The 24,813-nt window shown below is 47.3% G+C and overlaps 1 protein-coding gene across 1 annotated transcript in view; it reads right to left on the bottom strand.

Annotated features, from left to right (window-relative positions):
* MGAT5 (alpha-1,6-mannosylglycoprotein 6-beta-N-acetylglucosaminyltransferase) overlaps nt 1-24,813 on the bottom strand; it is an 85,508-nt gene that overhangs the window by 43,254 nt on the left and 17,441 nt on the right. The window contains exon 3 of the mRNA XM_078866667.1: nt 2,218-2,391. Within this exon, the coding sequence (XP_078722793.1) occupies nt 2,218-2,391 (174 nt within the window). The remainder of the gene's footprint in view (nt 1-2,217; nt 2,392-24,813) is intronic.

Here is a 24,813-nt window from a genome sequence, read left to right on the forward strand (position 1 = left end):
ATAGAGGGGAGGGCTCGAGCCCGCCGCGCCCACCGAGCCCACCGCTTTGGAACAAGAAGCAAGATGTTCTGGGCCGTTTCAGGAACGTTCTGGAACGAGTAGGAGACACTTGTGAGAACGCACCATTTGATGCCATCCCAGCAGCGTGGCACTGGACAATCTAACATGCAGAAGCACAGCTGGCAGCATTAATTTGAACTCAGCGCGAATTAAATCTGGGTGGGTGACCGGGTGTTGGAGCTCATCACACGCTTTTCTCCGTGCTACAGCAGACACCACAGCCCATCAAGAGGCCACTGAGATTAGGGCTTTGGCGATTCAGAGATGCGTCAGTCCAGCACATTGACTTTAAATGAAACATTTGCTTGTTGCTGTAATTGAAAAATTGTACCCACTAATTATGTTTGCTGGTGCCAGTAATTTGTCTGCATTGAGTTTATAATTTGGAGAAAAACAATAATTTCATCCAATCTAAAAACATCTCTGCTTCATAAGCTAACAGATTATAAAAGGCAGAGGAGTTTATTATTATCATTATAATAATAATAAAATATCACTCAAGAATTTAGAAAGATGTTACAAATGCAAAGGTTTCAATCATTACTAATTGTGACACTTTAGGGGCAATGAAATATGTTGTTCCTAATTGCAGTGTTGGCATCAGATTTCCCAACAGCATTCACCAAACTTACTGGCACTGTGCTGGGCAATTCAATATTTCATGCATGCAGCCGTAGTAATAAAAATGAGCTGAAAGTATTTTGTATATGCGAGAGGCAAAGTATAAATAAGCCAAATACTACGTAACAATCAGCACCTTCACGCAAAAAAAAGATGGAAATAAGCATCGACTTCAAATCCACTGTGGTCACCTGTCAACGCTGCGTTTCAATTGTGACAAAGCAGGTTTTGAAAAGTCTTAAGGCCATGCGCAAGTCACAATCACATCCAAATGCGCGGAGCATGGCAACCCAACGATAGCCCTTGAGGTGGGGAGGACCAGGGCGTGCGGGAGAGCGTTTGCGAGCAGTCCCGCTTGGCGGCACGCACGCCGCCGCAATCGCCACCTTTGCAATTGCCACATCGGATGTCCAATTTCCCCCGACAGCGAGCGTAAACGTGACAGAAGCCCGCAAATTGGTTCAATTTGTTTTTCCCCTCTTTAGAAACTACATACACCCCAAAGCTTTATTTAATGTAACCCAATTCATTACAGTGGAAACGTTTTCAAGTTCAGACTGCGGCACGGCCGCGTTGAATGTTTATGTCTTGGACGCGAGTGCTGTTGGCGAGCTCCTATTAAAAGGAACGGAGCACAATGGGCAATACGATGATCATTATGCTCGCGCTCGTTCCATTTTCCATTCCCCATGATGGCACTCCATATCACACATTGTATTTTTGACAGATTGAATTTAAGTAGGATCCGCACTGGGTACAGATGCCATTGAAGATCACGGCCAGGAGTTAAAAACGGTGTCATTGGTCCCGCACACCTCCGATGAACACGGTTGGCTACGTGCGGTGTGCAAAAGAAGTTCAACATACACACATACATTGACAGAGTAGCTGAGTAACAAAATATTTGCATTTACTCTTATATGGAACGGCATCTCGGAGACCTCCAAACACAAAGGAAATACAAAACACATCGGAGCAAACAAGAGGGGAAGAAAAGATAAAGGCTTAGAAAACAGGACCAAGAACGGCACCAAAATCAACGGCGGATGGAGACGACCGACGGAGAATCCCAGCACCTGCAGAGTCCCAAGGAAGTCCGGACGAATACGACAACTCTAACATATACATGCAAAACAATGATTACACTCACACACATTCTCCGGGAAAAATAAAACAGACAAAGATCCCTGGTATAGCCTCAAGACTGTTGGGACAAGTGCTGTTAGCAAGCACCTATTAAGGCCAGCACGGTATACGAAGAGATGGGTGGCCAGCACCACGCCCGGCCACCTTTGTCTCCCCAGTGGCAATGTTTACACACCACACCAGGTACTTATTGAGGCTGAGTCAACCTAGGGGAGGTCGAGGACTGGTTCTAATAATCGTCACCGGTGTTGGCCGTGAGCGGGAATCGAACTCAGGTCGCCAGGTTTGTAGCACAGTGCCTCACCGCTACACTACTGCTCCCCACACGCGCACACGCGCTCACACACACACGGCACACCGAGTAGCACAACCGTGTGCGTGGACACCCACCTGCAGCGTTGACCCTGCTGTCGCTGCTGGCCGGGGTGGTGCCCAGCAATCCCGAGTGGTTGGTGTTGGATGCGTTGGTCCGTGTTCCATTGTACAGGAAGTCCACCTTGGCCTCCAGCTTCCCGACCCGCTGGAGTATATTATCCAGCAGCACAGCCAGCGTCTTTTTCAGATCTGGACAGATGGGGGGGGGGGGGTAGGAAGTGGGCAGCGGACCCAGATTATAAAACTATAAACTCATTTATGCTGACAAATTTAAACAAACATCGCTTCACCTTTAACACATCGCACTGCGCACGGTAGCTGGAAACCATTTAAAAAAGGATGAGGCTTGAATTACGTTTATTTGTGGTCACAGCACAATTGAACTCTGACCCCAATTTCATTTTTCAACGGAAAAAAAGGGGGGACTGAATTGGCAGCGGTGCGCAGAGGCACAACGACACTGAAAAGACAACGTCACAACATTCGTCATACGCTCAAGTTCGTTTGGTTGCACCCCTAATTGTATGCCAATTATCTGTAGTTGGTCGTAGTGAAGCATTTAAGGAACACAATTATCAAGTGGGCAATTCACCTCCTTCCCGTGTCCGTCCCACCACGTAAAAAACAAAGTTTGTTCTTACACATCCCATGAGCCACACAGCCGCGTTGGAACTCCAATGTAATGTGTTTATAATCATTTACTTCCTATTCACATTCGCTTAACAATTGTGGGAAATATTGGCCTCTAATTTTATAACTCAACGACCTTCCTACATTGCAAACCTGCAATTCGGTGAAAGCTATTTCAATATAAACGTTACTGTAATATTTAACTCGGGCCTACAGTCACACAACGCTTGCCCTCTCGTGGTGTTTGTCAGAAGAGTCCAATCACTTCACTTTTTGTAAATGCCCTTCCTTGGAATATAAATATGCCCAAAATGTCCAGCGGTCAGCAACCAATAGCACTACTAAAGGCAAAATAGCAAGTTAATGTTTCTTGAATTGATCAAGATAGTAAGAATGAGGGAAACTAAACGACGCGAGGGAATTCCAAATGAGGATGAGATGAAATATTCAGTGTGGTAAACAGAGTCCTCAAACCGGGTAAGGAAATCAACAAATTAAGTTCATGGGAATGGTAACTATGGCCATAGTGAGAGAAGAAGTGACAATTTAAACGTATCCATAATATAAGGTTCTGGGTTAGATTGTGTAAATATAAATGCGTCCTTAAACTCGACAAAACCTCTATTATGGATAATATTGGTCGCAAAAGCCTACGTGTGAAAACTGAATGTAAACGTATATTTTGGGCATTGGAAGGGTTGAATTGGTAGTGTCTACTAAATAAAATCGCTTTATACGTCAAATTAAAATTGTTCACTGGTCAACTTTCTTGAAATGTCCCAGGATTTCTATGGCCCCACAACCATAGAGCAATTCTTACAACCGTCGGCCACGCAACCACCGCCTTTGCTCTCTCCTCTGCAGAAGGACCAATTGATCTAAACTCCAGCCTATGCGCTTTTTTTTACTTCCGTGCGAATGATGAATGTGGCAGGTTTTAATGTAATATTTATTATTTCTGACAGCGCAAGCTAGGGAGCGCGCGGGAGCCAAGGAGTGGAACGCATTCCAGTGGACGTTGACCAAGGAGATGGAGCGATTAAATCAGCTTGTGTGTAGGTGCTAGGGTGGCAGAAGCTTGGGGGAGGCCCTAATCTCGCAGTGGATTGACGATGGCCGATGGTGATGAGGACTGAAGCACATTCAAGTTAAGTTCACTGTCCGTACGAAGGTTAAGGGTTAATCTACATAAATTGTGTTTTCCTACCATCTTTGGTTGGTTATTCACCCTGTACTGGTCATTAGGGTAATTTAAAAATACACGATCCGTTTAGGGAACCTGTGGTGGCCTTAACGGGCGGAAAATGTAGGTGATGACTGCAATTAACAGAAATGATCTATTTTCTCTCTCAGGTCCGCACCCCAACTCCAGGCTGCTTATTCACAGCTTTGTTGCATTTGAAAGGGCACAACGCGCAGCGGAACAAATTCAGTATTTTAAGAAATTCGTCGTCTCATTAATACGACACGCGATAACAACCTGCAGAAATAGAAGGCACGCACGCACGCACACACCCACACGCGTGTGCGCACACACCCACACGCGTGTGCGCACACACCCACACGCGTTGCGCACACACACACAAACACCACTTTCTCCCACATCACCGCACCCTTCATTCACGCCACGTGTTCCAGACGTTGTTGCAGGAAATATATTTTACGGCTTATGGCAGCGCAATTAGGACACGCATACAGTACGCTGTGATTTGTGTAACCATTTCAAGCAACACCATAATAACACATTTCAAATGATCCCCCCCCCCAACAACAACGCATTCATCAATAACGCCGTGGCCTTAAAAGGATAAATATATGATAGGCGACGTTTCGGTTAATGGCCCTTCTTCATAGCACGTTGAACACCGAATGCACGGGCTGCATGCAGTGTTCATCTGGTCCCACTCTCACACCTCTTGTGAGTTTTATTTACAGTGCAACGGATTCGTAATAGACGTCTGTGCAAGGCCATGTGGCGACCTGACCAAGTGTGTCGTTAAGAACCATTGTGAATCATAATATTGGACGAGGTCATCCGTTGGGCCTTCCAACCTAATGCTTCATCACAAAGGCTCTATGCAATCTAGTACATTTGCCAATCATATCCGCTCACTCCGAGGCCTATTTCACATCGGCAGTCTCTTGAATGGTATTAGTATTGTTATTCATATAAGGATTGCTGCTTCTATGTCTCTATTTGTGCTTGTGTTGGTCTTCGCGTATGAACCCAATTGCCAAAATGCCTGATGTAAATTTAGCGATGCCAACCCGAAATGAAATCGCGACGTTCACTTCATTTGTAGTAAAAAAAAAAATCTAAAATATCTGCCGCCACCACCACCACTTGGCCGTGTGCGCGAGGGTTGGGATGGGCCGGGTGGCATCTTCCCCTGTGCGCCGCCGCGCTCTCCTTGCGACGACTTGTTAAATGGCTGACGCAGGCGTTGCAAACGGCATTTTGCCGTCATGGAGGTAGATTTGGGGGGTATTTTTACAACCCCTCCCCCCGCCTTTGCTAAACCACGATTGAATGGAGGCCTCCTCAGACGATGTCAGTCATTTAACCATACTTCACCATGCTGGTCGGTGAGGGTTGATGAAGGCCGGAGGGGGGGGGGCAAGGTCCAGGAATGCTTCAGATATCAATCGGCACTGTGATGTTAGCTGTAAAGTATGGAAACGTAAGTGCACACCTCGACGCAGCCATGCAATCATCATCACAACCCATGGGGAGATAGCCCCAAAGGTGTCCACTGCACATTTCGTCATTTATTTCCACTTTCCTCTGTCTTGTAGTGCCAATATCCTCAAGTGGTGCCACATCTGTCTGGCACCAATCCCTTATAGTGTCATCAAGCCATTCTCTATTAGGTTTTCCTCTTTTTGGTTATTTCCCTTTTTCTGAACACACTTTTTATCTTTCTGCAGTTGTCCATGCTACGTGTGTAAAAATAGTGCCAGTTTCTTCTCACAAATGCCTGCATCATCAAGTCTTATTCCATGTGCAACCTTTTTCTTCTTATTACGCCTGTTACTACTACGGCCATGTTCTAGCACCAGAAATAAAATGATCTTCGAACGGAATCGTAGGCCAGAATCTTGAAAATTAATCTAATTGCCTGGTCAAGGGGGGGGCACATTTCTCTTTAGCTGGACGGTGCCAGACGCACCACATCACGGCGTGCAGGCCGGCTCGGGGAGACAGCGCTGTCCGCTCCGTGTGTGCGGTTCGTTTAACACGGGTTGCCGCATGCAGACGCTTCATTTCAATTAGCGACAACTGGGGCAGGACAGAAACACTAAAATGGGTCTCGCCAAAGCACGCTTCGCGAGGATTACGCTCCACGGAACTAAGCGCAAGGCGGACTGGAACACTTCATCTGCTGAAACGTAGGAATTTAATAAGTATTGCTCGGGGAGGAAAGTGCTCTGCTGTTTCATGGTATTGTCACTTTCTGTTTAGACACACTGTTAGAGGTTTTATCCTGTAATCGGTCATGACTAGGCCGCTATTTGCCTGCACAGCAGCTGCTGCTCAAGGCAGAAACCTTTCTGCCTTGAAATCTTTCTCCAATAACAAGCAGCTCTTGAGCCGTGACAAAACTAGGTTAACAGCCTACTATCAGCAGCACAGAACGCGTAGAAATAAATTGACTAATATTTAAAAGGCAGGAAATTGCTTTGCGGGAAACGGGCACGACCCGTGACGGTTTTCGGTTCGCATGGCGCAATCTCCGACCCGACTCGGAAAGACGGCGATGTTGGTTTCATGGCCGTCCGCGTTTTAATTCTGGTCTTCTAGACGGTTAGCGTAGACCCGTGACGAAAGAGGCCGCAAAACAGTTGTCACGTCCGCGGCGGAAATTCAGTTTTTGGTTTCGCGAGCCTCTATCAGCTAAGATCTGAAACCAGATGTGTGCACTTCCAAGAGCGGTACCTCCTCGGTTGTGCCGCGAGTGAATGAGGCCTCTTCCTTCTCTCGAGCTTTCACCACACACTCCTGTGGACCTCTTCAAAATTCATAACGATGCCTTATTTAGTTATCTTCATACTATAATATGCACAGAGTAAATTGAATGTTCTTCAAACGGTAAAAAAAATACATCTAATTCACTCAAAACGTTATTTCGCCACACTGCCCATTGGCCACACTGTCATTTCCACCTGGGAAATCGAGCATGGTCTGCCGCCCGCCTTCCCTAAACCGCATTAAAGGTGCTTTTCAATCTGCCGTACACTGTGGATATTAAGCAGTAAAGCTACATTAGGGCAAATGATAAGACCTTAAGAGTTTAATGCACGCACTTGCAAGAGCAGGGAAATGTGTTCTGCGTTCACGGTTCACCCATTGAACCCCCATCATCATTTTCTTAGCGAAGGCCGGATTTACGGGGTGGGGGGGGGTATAGAAAGCAGTTTTCAGCTGTTTGTCAATACTGCGCCATCACCATCATCATTGGCCTTGGTCAATCCACTGCTAGATTAAAACATCCCCCAAGCAACCTGCCACCTCATCCACCCAGCATCTGCACGCGAGCCCATTTCATGGCTCCATGTCCGCCGCAGACGCCCTTTTCCAGATGCATTCCAGTTCCTATCACCTCCAAGACAGCAATGAAAAGACAGATTTATGGCGATCGTGGCTACACGATGCGACCACTTTATGGATTAATACAGAGCACATGTGTTTTTGTACATTGTGCACCCTGGGAAACGGATTATCTATACGTTGGCGAGGATGCTCGGCAGGGATGCGACAACTCGAGCGATTAAAATCCGATTCTTACATTCATGACACATGCACAGAATTGTGCATGCAAGAATCAATTATTTACGATTCAAGAAAATTGTATGTACACGTTACGTTTAGGCTAAAGTAATGATATGAGACAGACGATACAAACTTGAAAGAGCTAATTATTTCTTGAGCTGAATTGTGGCCAAGAACCATGCAAATTCATCGAATTGTGGGGCAGGGGACAGATCATTACACTCCCCTGGCCAGGTTAGGCGGACTGAACAGTTTGGATTCCTGCCACTGGCGCTTGGTAATTACTGCAGGTGGCGACTAAAACATGCCGTCTGCTGCACAGTAGATAATACATATTACAATCGTAACAACAACGATGGCCATTTCTACAGTTCCGTGACATGGCAAGCCATTATAAGCGATGTTAAACAAACAAAAAGGATGGCTTCAATTCTTAAACTCGCAATACGTGCGTGCACATGGTGTACCAAAATCATCCAGCCCTTTTGTCAATCTACTGCTGGATGAAGGCTTCCCCACACCATGTGTGAAGTGAGTTCCAGGTGGCTTGCTTGTCCTCACTTCACCAAGCCAGCCAGCGTGGCCTAGTGAAGGAGGGGGAGAGAGTGTGGGTGGCCAGGACTGTTTCGGATACCGCTCACCACTCGTGTTAGCCGTGAATCGCACGTTCGCTTTGTACACGTGCAGTTCCTCAATTGGCGAAGCGTGCCGAGGAAGGGGGTGCACGCATGGTGCGCAGTCGTAAGGACGGACGCACCGCAGCAGCAGTTGCAATGCCGGTAACGGATTGCGGGATCTCGTGGAATCTCGCCAAAGCACCGATAAAATGATTCCACCATGCACGGCGCTTATCTCAACATCTGCCCATTGTGTGTAAATCGTTATAAAACGTACAATTTAGGATGCCTCAGTTCTAATTACACACTCAATGGCTTCCACCAATTACACTACCCCAAGGGGTAGCTGGTGCTGCAGGCCTGCGAGGCGCTAATACGGCTCCCTGGGACACGGGGGAGGGCGGCTCGCAACGATCCCGAGGACCTCGCGCCAGGGCTAAAACCATTCTTTACGCTGCTTCCAATTCTGACAAGGTTTCTGGGTTTTATGCTAATGCAGAAATATTCTCATTCCTCCGTATCCGCCCGCCGACCTTAAAGCCTCTTCCCGCGATTCATCCTGTTAAAATGTAATACGTGTGCCCAATCAGATCTCCCACTCGCATCGCAATTACTTCATTTACACACGCGCTCGCGCGCCATCCTCCATTTTCCTTTTGAAGTACGAAGCATAACAAAAAAGCGGGGTGCACGTAATGCAATTTCCATCAGCATCCTTCACTGCGTGCAACACTTTGAATGACCTGAAAAACACCCGGCACGACACAGCCGGCAAGGCTGCTGTGCTAGTTAGTTGGCACGCCACGGTGATCACGGGTCGCTGGCTGGCTTCTTGCAAGGAGGCCACAATGTTGCTCTGCTCAAGCATGTGTGCGTCTGCGTGTGCGTGCGAGGAGCCGAGCCGCGAGCACAAAGGTCAACGTGGGTAAATGTTCTCCCATCTGTGCTGTGATTTTTGGGTCACAGGCGTGAAGTGCCAAGCATCCTCCAAATGAAATCGCTTAACATCGAGCAATGCGGACGGATATTTAAACACCGTGCATACGTCTATGCAGCAGCAAAGGGGGTCGCGATTCTCCCCTCCACCGTCACCTGGCGATTCGACGAATTGTCGCGATTCAAGGATTGTGCTTTGATGAAAGAATAAATTAAAACAAATTTACGTGGCAAATGCAGCAGCAACTCGTGGCTGCGGGGGTCAAGTGAACCCATTAACGCGCAACATATATGACAAATGTCGATTATTACACACGTTATTCGACGCATGGTATCCAGGAGCTTAAATAATTGATGTTAAATCGCTGGATCGATGCATCGTTACGCCACAATTATACTTTATCTTTATTGACTCTGACACATAACCTTAGATGACTCACATCTCTACTAAAGAGAGCATGTAATGATGAGCAGACGATTACTGAGAGAAAAGGAAGACTGACATTTCTATCAAGGGTCCTTTAACAAAGAGGTTAACAAAAAGGACAGTGTCTTAAACAGTCTTGGCAGGTGATCTTGGCTCGTGGGTGTTGTTAGACAGGTGTAAACCTACACTTTTTCATGATTAAAACAAAACGGATAAAATATTTTGCAATAAAAACACGGCCGTCGTACAGCCGTACAAATAAAATGTCAACGCAGCAAAAAGCCAATGGGCAACAACATGTCATTCACCCACTGGGGGGGGATGACGACTCGATACTGCCTGCCCATTGGCCACATAAGTCCAATTTCTCAAGCGTCTCTGCGCCAGATATAATTGCCACGCGGTTTAAGTTAGACCGCAACCAAAAGCTGCGTGCCACCTTCCACAAAAAACATCGGTAAATGAGACAGGGTCCAGTGGTAACGTCCGATCTGTGCATTCCACGAGAAGGCTTGCAGTTCATTATTATTATTAAACATATCCAGGGCTCACAAGGTCGGCGATGGTTCACGAGCTAAATGCTGGTCCGATGGGGGGGGGCGGCGAGATTGGCTCTGGGTCGCTGCCCGAGAGGCGATGATGATGTAGCGAAAAAGACGGCGACGGGCGCTGTCGCCGCCTTCACGAGTCGGCCGTTACGGAAATTTCATACCCGGGGAGATGAAAATCGCGACTTTCACAACGATGTCCACGCCCCGTGATAACGCGTGGGATTATTCCACCATCACTGGCAGACCGTAATAAAGACCCCGAACATCTGACACTCGGCATATTTGACGAATCAAGGCGGTCCCCCCCCCGTGTGTATTGTAGGGGAATGGGGCTACTTCACTTCGAATCTCCCAACGCAGCCACGGCAAGGCAAGTCTGAGCCTAGATCTCTGTCATCCTCTCCGCATCTTCCTCCTCCGCCCCCCTCACTTTACACCCATCTGCATCTTCAAAAATGGCAGACGGTGTGCATGTTGATACCGCTCTGACAATTATTATTATTGTGGTGGGGGCTTGAGATGGGCGAGACGACAACTGAACCCTGTCCTTGTCAAGTTGAAAGATGCTGAAAAGCACCTCTGATGCACGGACGCCATATCTGGCAGTAGTGTCAGGCTTCAAAAGACAGCCACTGAGATGCACCCCCGAAACCTGTACAAAGATTTTATATGCTCAAGCCAACACTGCTGGAAAACAACTGTTCACAAGGTCCAAAAACCGATGGACTAAATTTGTGTTTCGTTTACTTTACCTGGTGGAACAAACATTAATCTCTTCCAATGTCTTGATTCTTGTCATTAACCCTCCACCACCCGAAAAGATTGTCACGTGTCCACAGATATTATTCATACGTACGGAGGTATTGATCAAATTCTGACCAATAAGGCTCCTCCTCCTCACCCATGACTAAAGACTTTCCAGGACTCTATTCAACAGCGACGCTCGACGACGATTTGATCAAACTGCTTTGGGCTTCAGCAGGTGATGAAGTGAGGTTTTGTACCTTTGCAAAATCTTGTTTCCCCAGTCCATGCCGTCATCCACGGTGGCATGGATGGGAGGAAAAATAAAACTCGTTAAGCGAGCGAGCGGCCTCACCTGATGACCTGAGGAAGCTCAAAGTAGTCTGAGCTAAACGTCATCGAATATTGATGACGATTTTAGTCATGAAAACTCCTGAGCCACAGGTGACGAGCTGTGTCGTCACAAGTTGACCAGTAATGTTGGCACGTGTAAATAACATGTTGGTAAACGTGATGATGACAATCTTGTGGTGGTTTTGTAGCACGAATTTTGGCCAAAGTCTACTACAACGTGACATAACCCCTAAAAGAAAACATGAATAATTGCATTGGGTATGAAAAATAAAATTAAATGAAAAATAAAATTAAGCGAGCTTTTCTACATAGCGATATGGTGGACATGCACCACAAATCATCATTGGGTGGACACGTGATGATTAAAACTAATACAAATTATTTAAAAGTCCATCTTACGTTGAAGATCAGCAACCACGGCGAGAGAAAATCTCAAACGGCAGCCACGTCCACCTGTCACTGCGCGCGCCACCAAGAAATGGCACGAGAGCCAGGACACCCGATTCTTACTTAATCGAATATCGAAATATACTGGTAAGAGTTGGAAACATCTATCCTCGGCTCCGTCCCCAGGTGCCGCTAGACGGCAAGTGGACGAACCAAGTTCAAACTGGAACCGCGGTTTGTGTTGCTCTGGCTCGTGTGTGGCTGTGGGGTTTCAGGGGGTACCAGAGATTCAGTTTATGGGGGGTAGCAGATTGGAAGCACCTTCGTGGGGGGCTCCGATCCCTCATCACGGCCCCGCGTTGCGCACACCCCCGTGGTCAAACTGTTCACACGACACTTCGTCTCCCACTTCTGTATTTGCATGTCTTTATAAGTGACATGTCAAAACCGCTTGTCATTTATTGCCTCATTATTTGAATGTCAAAGCTATCAAGTCGCGTTACTATGGTACCAAAATAACTTAATACGCCGTAAAAACGCCTTTCCCGTTTAAGTATCAGACTGGGATGTCCGCTGGAGATGAGAGCGAAACATTGATTCTAAGAAATGTTGCAATCAATGAGTGGTAAAGTGATTTTTTAAATGCGATACGATATTTCTCAGAATGAAGCATTGCCGCAGTGATGAATGCCCCACACAAGGAATCCACCGACATCCTCAGATGAATGACCAGCTTCGGCAAACAGTGGTGGCGGAACGATATCCCAACCAGTCCCGTGGACGTGCTCTTTACCAGGCGGCACTGACAAGCGTAGTGAAGTATGGTCAAACAGCCTCCATGCCTGACACGGTAGGGGGGGAGGCCTTCATAGAGCTGTCGATTGACAGAGGATTTCCAAATATTTTATTGTCAAGACATTTTTTTTTATTTAGTGAGCAATCACAGCCCGGCTAAGCTATCAGAGTTTAGGCAAGAAGCGAATTAAAAAGCAGCACATCACATCACGTTGATAAAAGGGCCCCGAAACAAGACCACTTACTGTCCAGTAGCGCGTTTACAAATGTCCTGCCCCTCGCATCAGGAAAAGGCCAAATCTTGTGAAAAATCATCCGATATGAAGCAGTATTTTTGTGAAGACATTGGAGATAGGGCTGAGGATCACCAACTCAGCATCACTTGAGAATCACTGCTTGTCGAACGCCGAGTTGGCTGGTTTGTAATGATAATAATGCGATTTGACAAAAAAAAAAACGAGTTGCTTTTGATCTCGTTTTGTATATCAATCTTTTTACTTGACTTGTCTCTCCAGCTGTATTTGCTCCGTTAACTGAAATGTAACATTAGCATATCAATTGCACTTGACATGTGCAAGTTACGAATTATTAAAATGCACGATCTAATTCGCATAATAAAAGCGTAAGAATCTACGCTTAAACGATGCATCGTTACATTCCCAATGCCCAGGTTTAAGCTCCCCATTGCATTATTAGTCTCGGCTCTATGCTCTCACAGGGGCATAGCTAAGCCTACTCAGTCAGCTGCTACCAGCTTTTTATCTACCAGCTTTAACATTAACAAGGCTAGTTAAAGCATTGCTCAGGAGGAGAGTGTTCCGCATCTACATAGGGCAAGAGGCAGCTGACCGCACACCCACTTGAATCCAAAATAAAAATTTCCCCACGTTCAAGGCATCGATTTTATTTGTTCTTGTTGACTGTTCACGACTGCACGCCAGGAGTGCGAGGAATTTTTGCGAGGTGTGCCATGCGCAGAAATCACTGTTTTTACACACTCCTGATCATAAAAAAACAACAAGGTGGAATAAAGTTGTCAAGTGTGGATGGATTAACAATATTTTGAAATGCGCCTTTTTCTACAAAATACAGGTTAAAAGCAAGATTCCACGTTCGAATGCCTAACTTGCAGCCAATCAGTATACTGTACGAGCCAATTACCCCACAGTGCAGATTTTAGAACGCAACCGCATTTTAGGAAGCTGTACAAAATAAAGCACGTACATCAGGGGGACAGGAGGCCACACACTGCCCATTACAAACTCTAAAGAGAGGGTGCAGACGTTCACTAGCAGAGCAGAAGAGGACAGCCCGGACTTGCACGGAGCCAGGAGGGACGTCGGACTGCACGTTTGGCGTCAGGGAATTTCAGAATTTGACAGCAGCAGAAGAGGAGCGATCGGGCTGGTACAAACAGGCCATGTAAAAATACATCCAGGCCGTAGGGGCTATTCCACAAACACCACTGTTTCACCGCCAGGAGTAGGAAGGGATTGGTCTGTCCAGACTTCTAAGTGCATCCGCAGGGTCGCTCATCCATCCACACTCGCTTGCATCCACAGTTGCACTTAAACCACTCGCCCAGAAGAGCTGGCAAAGCAGATGCCCTCTCGAGTCAATTATTGGTCCACGAGTGTGCCGAAATAATTCGACGCAAGCGCGTTTAAAAGTGGAGAGAAGGATTAACCGCCATCCCTCGTGAACAAACGTCCGTTCTAATTAATCAGAACTAGCATTTTTGATGTTTGTACTTTAACCATGTAGAATAATGAGTTATTTACTGCTCTCCTGTGTACGTGAACTTAAGGCTAAATCTCTGATCATGCCGATAGCCACAGGATAACCCACAAAGCATTTTGTGATGTCCTCAACCTGCACAGTTACTAGGTGGCCGGTCGACAGCGCAGCAAGTGGGTTGTAGTCCTATCCGAGTGGATTTTAAGGATTACACCTTCATATGAAATCCACTGTTGGAGTCATTCGTGAGGGTCGCTCGACCACACTTCACCACATTGATCATTGCAGGTCGGGGCAGGGCGGGTGAAGAGTCGCCGCTCAGATCTCACTCGCTGCTGATGTCCACCGTGGTACCGAGGAGGTGTTCTGACATCACTCGCCACTCATGTTAGCCACTCATTGTTAGCCGTGGGCAGGAATTGAACTCGGGTGGGCCCGGTTCACAGTGCAGGGCGCTAATCACTGCGCCGCCGATCGACTCCGTACGTCCGTATGCGGCACCGTGAGCATCAGGTCATGGCCGGCTACTCCAGCTTCCCCACGTGGAAAAATACCCAGAAGACATTATCCCAATGATCCAAGCAGGGCCCTTCCTGAAGAAATAATCCCGTGAGTGACGTTTGACTCTCCCGAGTAAATAAACGACATTTCTTTACTTTGTGAACTCAGACGTTCCCACCCACACTGAAGCCATCCCCAGAATATATGAATAGAAACTAAGCAGAGGTGTAACGCAAACAGCTGCTGCTGCTGCTATTGCTGGGCAAAATTATTTGCATGCATGTGTGTGGAAATGTACTCTCCATCTACCCGTGTATGAATATTGTTTTGCTCTGTTTGATTTGGCAATCTCATACACAAACACGAATGGCTCTTTGGCTCACACTCACAATTATTCTCTGCGCCTGCATTCGAATGCATCTACTCAAGTGTGACAACCTCAAATATCTCTCCACTGCAATCTGTTTCACCGTACGCCCCCTGCATGTCGAACAGAAACATAACCACCCATCGTTGATTCGTCAATGAAGGACCGATCCGATTGTACACGTCGAATCGTGGGCAGTTAAGAATCGGCTCTTTCCCATTCATACTTGTTGCACGTAAATTCGTTCACACGACCCTTGCAGCGAATAGTGGGCGCTACACTCGCCACAATTGAACAAATACTATGGACTCCCGGATCGAGAAGTAACGACCTTTGAATCGTAAAAGTTGGTGGAATTACGAGGGACGGATCGGTAGATGCAGGAGGCTTCATGTCAAACCATGTGACAGGCGACGCTTTGAACAACGGCCCATTCTCCACAGCACATGAAATCAAGTTAGTTTTATGCGCCATGAAGAAGGGCTATTGCCTGAAACGTCACCTATTATAATATTATTTTTAAGGCCACTTGGTTTCAGTGGAGACTGTATTTTTTGTTATTTTTACTTGTGCACCACCATCAACGCAGCAGCAGCATCACCAAATTTGTAAAAAAATTCATTCAGATCTGTCCCGCTTCAGCAACCTGGAAAATATTCCTACACCCGGCACACAACATCAGGTATACTTCTTGATGTGGCTACTAGTCACGTGCCTACTCCAATTTACCAGCGACCAGGGAAATATAGTCAATGGGTCACCACTGAACAGAGCTCAGCTCAATGGGCATTACCCAAAATAAACTAATGGACCGACTGGTTACAGGCCTCATGTTCACTTTGGCCAGCAAGGCAGCTGAACTCTCCTCTGTAATGTGCTGCATTGGCCTCTCTACGGCCGTACTGATGTCACGTGCAGCCTTGGCTCTCTGTCCGGCGAAGCAAGCAACCGGCACATGACGGACCGTCTCACTCGTACAAGACGGCCAACGCTTCGTTTCCTAGCGTGGGTGGTGACCGACTTTCGGTCGCGCGTCCGGTCGCCCGCTCGCCTTTCCCAACCGCCGGGGACTCTGCCTGCCGGGCACGGCGGCAGCGAGCGGGGCGGTGCTCGGCATTCCTATGCGGAGCGCGTATGCGGCGCACGGAGGGGCAGACGCGCGCCGGCTCGCCGCCACCACCGTGAGAGATCAGAAGAAAGGTTCCCTTCAGCCAGGCCCGAAGGTTACTAGGCAACCCCTAAGTCGGGCAGCCAAGGCCAGCCCAAGTTGAGAAATGGAGAGATGGATAGGAGGACGGGGGAGGAGGATGGAGGCGCAGGGGACCGGCGGGAGGGGCCGTGGCGGGGATGGAGGGAGAAGCGGAGAGGGAGGATGATGTAAGGGGTGGTGGTGGTGGTCACTGGGAGGCTTACAGCTGAAGAACTGGACGAGCCGCTTCATGCCCAAAGAGCCGAGTATTGTGCATCGGCTCCTCTTGCATTACCGCCAACATGTCTGTGCAAGACATATATCTCGGACAACATGTTCTACACGGACGCATGCACCCCATGCGGGCGTGCGTGTAGACATGCACGTATGCACACACTTGACAAGTTTTGTGTTCACAAGCCTCTAAAAACGCAGTGTCAAATTCCGCAATTTTTCAGCACTTAAAATATTAACGCGTCAGATTAAACGATCGTGTCGTGCTTGCCGAGATCAAGCTGTACATCCATGTATCCACTTACAACATGTGTTTGCCCTATGCGCTCATAAGCAACACAAAACTTTTCTAATTTAAAACAAAATTACGAGGCACTCAATGATTCGCTCTCCCGGAAATTCGTTGAATTGAAAAGTTTCGGCCTGAGAATTTCAGTCAGCTCAAGGGCGATTGTTGTGCCATTGTGCAGCAAGTCAATCCTAGTGGCTGCATGGGTCACATGAGCCAAGGGTACACAACATCTACAAACATACACGAACCACGAATAATGAATCCTTACACAAAAAATTAGAAGCGCGTACATCGAGTGCGAGAATCGATTTTAAATCGACGAATCGATGCACAGCTACATGCCCAGTAATTAAAGTGCTGGTAAATGGATATTCAACCGTTTAAAGAGTTACACTTATCGATTCCAGTTGATGTGTCTCGATTCCCCATTAAATAACGATCGCCATGGAGATGATATGCAGCTTCGCCATCCATTTCGGCAGGATAACGCAAATCGTGCGCACGCTCGTTCGCAACGTACGCTCAGCACGTCTCTCGGGATTTCACCCAGTTAAACAAATAAGTGCGAGAAATAAACTTGAACGTTAATGCATAAAGAACCACATTAAAGAAACTAAAATAATTACATTTGCATAACCTAGAAAACCACACCTGCCGAGATACAATTGATAAGCCCGTTTTAAATCACAGGTGGAGGTTGTTTGCAAGCCTGGATTTGGATGCAGGGGCTCAGCGATATTGGCTCTGTGCTCGATACGGCCACGGACACACCACCTAATCACCATAGAAGCATCCTCATTTTATCAGATCTCAGAAGCTAAGCAGGGGTGCGAGCCTGCTTCATAGCTGGCTGGGAGACTGCCTGGTAATACCGGCTGGTGCAGGCTCGGGCTGTGAGGTGGCCAGGAGAAGCCGGCGCTGGGGTCTTGAATCTGCGCAGAGCTTTGAGCGTAATCTCCTCCAGGACAAGTTCTCTTCGGATACTACAATGTTCTCCCACAAAAGCAAATATCACTCATTCGCGTAATTAGTTATCCAAACATCCCAACGAAGGACCCCACTGAACAACGAGGCGAGGCTTTCCGTAAGTCAAAGAGAATTTTTAAAAATTTAATTTTATTGAGGCCACGCGCGGTGGCCCGTTTGTACGTCACGTTGTGACGCACGTACACACCATGAACATGAACTAAATCCGTTTCGAAAAGCAAGGGGATAGAAAGACAGGGGGGGGGGGGCAGATACCCTACTCCAGACGGGGTCCCAGCAAAAGGGGTAGAGACGATGACAAGGGAAGGGGATAACCAAATTAAGAGCAGCATTATTATTGGTTGTTATTATTACTCCTGCCAAAGCTCGCGGGCTGCAATACTAAACGGCAAACGCGACCGCACACCTTGCTGCACGAAATGGCAGGTGTGCGGTTGCACCAACGGGGGCAATGCACCATCTGGAGAAGGGGGGGGGGGGCTCTCATTTCCGTCTTCATAATCGTGCCCAGGGATAGACCCGTGCCGACGGCAAAAGGAGGCGCAATCCTCGTCGCAAGACGAAAGGGACGCACACGCGTGTTAGGGACAGGAACGCGTGTTTGTACCCACACCCAACAGCAGTGGTGATTTTCTGAACCGGTCCGGGGCCTGCTCTAGGTAACACCTCAGCTTTAAAATGAGTACCTGGTGAGATGTGTAAACATTGCCACGAGGGATACAAAGGCGTCCAAGCACGGTGCTGACCACCTACCTGCTCGTGTTCCGTGCCGGCCTGTGTCGGTGCTCACAGCACCTTGGCCCAGCGGTCTGGTAAAGGCTACACGGGGGTGTTTGTCTTTGAGTATCTAAAAATTATGAAACTGCATTCACACGTTCAATGATTATTTATTTATTTATTCAGCCCCACCTCCAGAAATGTGATGAATTGTCGTAATTCCGCTCACCCCCCCCGCCACTCCTCCCCTCCCGTCGTTTTTATCCCCTCGTCTGTTGGTTCTTACTTGTCCGGTCTTACAGAGTAGACAATTATTGTGCAATGCGCTACTTATAATTATTGTGCAATGCGCTACTTATAATCGGAGTGAAAGCAACCGGTATTAATGATCGACTCGGAAGCAGTAGGAAGCTCCACAGATCAATGCAGAGGACGCAGATAAAAGGAAAGGCGGTTAGAGTGAGTGGATAAGAGAAGTTTCGCTCTACATACAACGATCCCTCATGCAACCTTCATGGCTCCAATCCCGATGGTGACCACACTGCGCCGGGAGGACATCTGAGGTCGAGCCAACCCAGAGCAAACCCCAGGTCAAGTCCAGAAGTCAATTGGCGGTGGTCTTGTGCACCATGGCCAGCAAACGGGCCGCTGGGATCGTAGCGCAGCGAGCAAACAAGGGGACGCGCCCCAGAAGATGACCACAGAGAGAGGTGGCACGACGGCAATGTCGGGAGGCCTTCATCCAGCAGCGGATTGAACATGACTGACAATGACCATGAGAAAACCACGTGTCGCTTACAACTTGCATGCGAGGAATGTGTAGAGTAGGATGCGATAAGCTGTCAAGACTCAGGGAAGGGATTACATTCAAGAATATATATTTGTTTTGGTGTCATTTGAACAATTTGCTTGGTATTGGTGTCTCGTAACGGTGTCGTTTGTACCATGAAAACAAAGGTGACTTTTGCGTACGATTTGTATGAATCACGGGACCGAATCTTACAAGCCCAAGCGAGTGCATGCCCCAGTTATTGTTAGACTAAGCTTGGACAGATTGATCACTATACGCCTACAATGGACTCAATATGCATACCTGTCAACCCATATGGCTTACCCGTATTCTTGTACAGGGAAATTTAGTTTTCAGGTCCATACGGCGTGAAGTCGTTTCAATGCGGGCAAATATTTGTTTTGTATATTTGTTCGTGTTTCTCCCTTCGTGATGGGGATTTTGTAGGATGAATGTAATAAGGTAAGCACTGATAAGGGGTTGACAGGTATGAATATGATTACACTGCGCATGTACACCAATATAGCACGATACATTTACAGCAGTCACCCCTGTGGATGTTGTCTCAAGCAAAATGCAAAATTACAGCAGCGGAGCAAAATCTCCACCGCAACTGCACGATGAAGCCGACTACTTTCATTTGTCCATAAGAGGTTTTTGGGTTAGATCGTGTAAATATATAAATGTGTCGTTAAAACCCGCCACCACCCGACACGGCCAACTCGTAAGGGTTGTCACGTAAACAGAACGTGCCAATTCGTCACTAGTACAGCACTAACCAGTGTGTTGGAGAGCCAAGCCACAACATTTACAATCAGAGTATGACGTTTCGCCAGTAATTACAACTAGCTTCATCAGGCGACAGCCAGATTTGAGAAGTCCAAATGTTTAGTTCCTTATATTACCGTTGGTAGGGCTATTTTAATAAACAAAATGGACAGGAAGGACAAGATCAAAGGACTCGCATAATGTGCATGCATAATGTACGTTGCCGCAGTAATCCCCCCTCCCCATCATTGTGCAAGTGCGCAGAAGAGTGGTCAACACATCGACGCCTCTATATAAGGAACGAAACAGAAAGACTTCTCCACAAATCTGGCTGTCGCCTGATGAAGCTAGTTGTAATTACTGGTGAAACGTCGTACTCAGATGGTAAATGTTGAGGCTTGGGCTCTCCAACACAGCGGTGTGCTGTACTAGTGACAAATTGGCATGTTTTGTTTACTGCCTCTCACTGCCCGCCACCACTTCACTAATCCACGCCGACCAGCATGGTCTTCATACAGTAGAGGATTGACCAAGGTCTGTTATACGATTCTATAGAATGCTTTACTTACTACCCCAGCGTCGTATTTATTGTGACTGAAAACAAAATACAAATATTTTTGTCAGCATGTCTGCCAGAATGTAAATACCCACGATTTGTTTCTCAAAAGGCACCAGCATGATAATGGCATGAGCACATGTTTTATTCAGAACAATATCCCCGCTTGCTGGGAAATGAAAGAAACTCAAGTGATGTGCATCGCGCAAGATTTCCAGTCCCGATCACGCTTTACGATTTGAATATCTGTTAAATATGCACACAAATAAATAATTGAACCAAAAAGATGAACCATTCAAGTGTGTGTGTCTCATATTCCTCATAACACAAGAGTCCTTTTGTTTAACAGAGCAGGATCACTCGCAGAAGCATTCCGAGGATAAAAAAGTAAATTATACTCGCTACTGTAAAAGTTACAATGAAAGAAAAGCATGCATATGCATGGATTCCATGACAAAAAGCGTTTGTCCTAGTCAACAATAAGGACATTAAATGACAAGCAGTACAATAACATAATCTCGCATGGCAAACGACCGGTTAAGGTATCACTCGCCACTGATGATAGCCGTGGCTGGGAATCGAACTGGGGTGACCTAGTTTCAGAGCGTAGTGCGTAAACCACTGTGCCAATGCTCCTCACAGCCAGCCACGCACCTGAAAACATTCAAGTGCTCAAGGTAATGGAACCCATCGAGTCCTCAGTGGCCTGCGACGCATCCACGCGTGCCCCCGCCACCCCCTGCTCGCTGCCGCCTCCGCCGCGGTTCAACCCGGCCGCCGCCGATGCCCTCAGAGCCCAGCCGGCCCCCCGTCCCTCCGTGCTGGGGCTGCCACCGTCTGTGCGACGCTGGCAGCCGTAGCTGGCAGCCGTCACGGCCCCGTCGATTCACACACGCACGCACCCACGCACGCACACTACGAATTCCAGCCACGGCTCTGGACAAGACCCAAGATCCCTATCTGGCACTTGGGAGTTTCCATGTATTTCTTAATTTGCCACCGACTGTACAAACATTACGGAACTCTGCTCAATTCTCTTCGAGTCGATTCCTCCTCTTGCCTCCCTTTCCTGAATTATCTTCCCAATCTGTACTTCACTTGATACCACCGACCCACGCAACACCTTAGAATGAGCTTTTTGCCCCTGTCTCAGAGGTGAGCTTGTATGTTACCTGCTGGGTGCAATGTTCCTGATCCTATCCTCGTGTACGATACGGATAAACTGCGGTAGATAGGCACAGCTGAAGGATTGGAACTAACCAACAGAATGGCTCGTCAAACTCGACATCAACATCTACACACCGCTCTCCAACTCCTCGTCGTTGCGATAGGATTGTAAATTCACTTGAAAACACGCGCGCTTGACAGAGGATGGTCACGTAAGCAGGCACGGAGCAAAACTGCTTGGAAATGGCAACTTAATCTTCCACACGTAGCATAGCCCATAAGGTGGCCAGCCCCGTTGACATGTTGCAGGAGATGCAGGTTTGTCAATTGTTTTGTGAAAAACAACAGGCAGCAGATAACAGCGATCGCTTTCCCACCAAGATTGAGCACGAATTGACCCATGCCTGTGAGCAGCCAATGAAACTGCACCACGCGCACCGCTCGACGTGGCTTGGATGGAGCCTTCGGCGGTCCCAGGACCCGCTCGTTCACCTCGAGACGCGGGGCGAGAGATCTTTGTCTCGCCTCGCACACTCTTCGTTTCTTTATTCCGCTGTGCTCAAGCGTTCAGCTTGGCAGCAGCGCGGGGCTGATATTAAATGGCAACAGCTTGAACGGAGATAATTTCAGAACATAAGGCACACACGCGATTGCACATAACCGTCATAAGCACGAGGTCACATCCATACAGCAAATGAGGCCTTCGCAGCACTCACGCCACGGATATTTGCACCCTGCGTTTAATATTACATGAATCGTGGTCGTAACATACAGTCTGAGTGCCATAAATGGTGTTCATTGCCAGAAGGCATTTGTTATGCATCTGAATTATTATTTTGTATTATGAATCCCTGTTGCTTAGAAAGTATTTTGTTAGCTTCAAAAAAAATAACATGTGTATACACACACACAGAGGGGAAACGTGTGATGTATATTAATTGTTATCAGTATGCCATGTCCATGCACTAAAGACAAACTTAACCCTGCGTTATAATTTAAAGTTCGTATGTACGGTAATGTATTATGATTACTCAAATCAACAGGAAAACTGACAAACCCCAGAGAGAATTGCGATCATCATCAGCCATGATCAATCCACCGCTGCATGAAGGCCTCTCCAAGTAGTCTCCACCTTCAATGATTTAACAACAAACCATCTTAGAGCAGCTGCACACGAGCCGGATCCATCGCTCCACCTTCTCGGCTGCAGCTCGCTCGCTCGCTCATCATTCTAGATCATCCAGGGTGACTCCTCTTTATGTTACGAACGCTGTGTCATTAATGAGCCTGTGTGCGGTATTCCCTCAATATTCGCGTCGAGGGATACGTTCCGGAGATGCTCATGAACAGCAAAATTCACGGACAATGATATTTGAATTAAGTACCTTAAACAAATACGTCACTAAGCCTTCTCTCTCATCCCTTTCTCACGTTACATTCCCTCTCGTCACACTCTCTCTCTCGATGCAGTCATGTAGAGTTGTAGATGCCATTTGCGGAGACAAAATTGCGGACGGCGAGTCCGGGAATAACGAGGGGATACTGTGTGCGCTCTCTAACCCCTCGTCTTCCTCTTTCCGTTTCCCAATGTAATCTCGCGCGTGCCTCTGGAAATTTTGTAAAAAATACCAATTCTAATTAGAAACATTTTCATCCATTTAGCGATGTACTCAATGGCACGGTATTGAATGCGAGATACTTTCCAACATTTATCATTAAGCAAAAAAATAAAAGTGATTCAATTACGGTTTTAGTTTAAACAACTTTCTTGGCATGTGTGGAATACCAATTAACAGTTGCTTGACTGGACGTCATCGATGGATACATCGCACTTTAGAAGTGCCAAGTAAACACTCGCACTAATTGGTTAAGCGAGTATTTATATGCGCACACACGAGCACGATACGGCAAGCTGCGGTATCAGTAAAAACAGCGCACGCACAGGCTGGTGATCGCACGGCAGTGTTGTGAGTAGCAAGGGCCGGAACAATTTAACTCCCCGACAAATTGTCACAATTCAACATCAAAATGCGATTCTTGTCTTAACACCGCGGCGAATTGGTAAACGTCTCGAGCGGCCGTGGGGGGACGGGGGAGCGGGGGGGGGGCAATGTGAACTCGCTACATGTGAGGAGCATGGGTGAAAGAATTTTAAAAAATCGCTCGCTATCTGACAAAATGGTGCGTTTCAAGGTCGCGATTCGACTCGAGACTTGGTTCTTTGTTAACATTGCTGTGGGGTGAATCCAAGACATACGAGGCATATGCATTGATAAGAACACATTTATTTTTCACACCCTGGATTCAATGCATGCATCAGGAGAGATTAGAACTTTGCATTAATCTATGAACCGCAGCATGGTTCGACCTCTGGTGCCAAAGCATCCACATGTGCGCGCCTGGCATGGAAAAGCAAGGCTGGTGCATTCACATGCACTCAATCAGGGCAAACACAAAGATCCTCCTTATAGCCTTTAAAGCCTTTGGGGTAGGTGGCCAGCACCATGCCCAGCTGCCATTGTCTCCCCACTAATGTATACACACTGCGTCAGATACTCAATTAAGAGACAGTCGACCTAGGAGAGGCCTAGAACCAGTTAAAACAGTCACCACTGTTAACGTGTCTTAAGCAGTATTCGAATTCAAGTGACTGGGTTCGTACCGCAGCGCACTCACCACTACACTACCACTCCCCATACTCAATAAGGCAACACACACAATAACAAGATTCTTATTCCAAACCGCACAGACCATAGTCATGTATTAGGTGGCGTGGCAGTGGAGAGAAACCAATTTAGAAGGCCGTTAGGAGACTCTCCAAGAGGTTATGGGGACATCTCACGATCCCCAACCTGCAATCACGACTCCATTCGAAGAATCGAATACGATTCCTGATGGAATCAGAATCATGGAATCATGTTGGGGACAGGCCACGGTTGTGTAGACTACTCACAAGCCACCTATTCCAGTCCATCAGCAGCCTGGACAATATTCTGTGAGAAATCCAGCCCTGCTTTTGACTATATTGTAGAAGACTTCAGTATGACGACGCATCAGTTGATCGATTAATGTATATTCTTAGACTCACAATTGT

Source organism: Lampetra fluviatilis, chromosome 2 (assembly GCF_964198595.1).
Source record: "Lampetra fluviatilis chromosome 2, kcLamFluv1.1, whole genome shotgun sequence".
NCBI classification, from domain to species: domain Eukaryota; kingdom Metazoa; phylum Chordata; class Hyperoartia; order Petromyzontiformes; family Petromyzontidae; genus Lampetra; species Lampetra fluviatilis.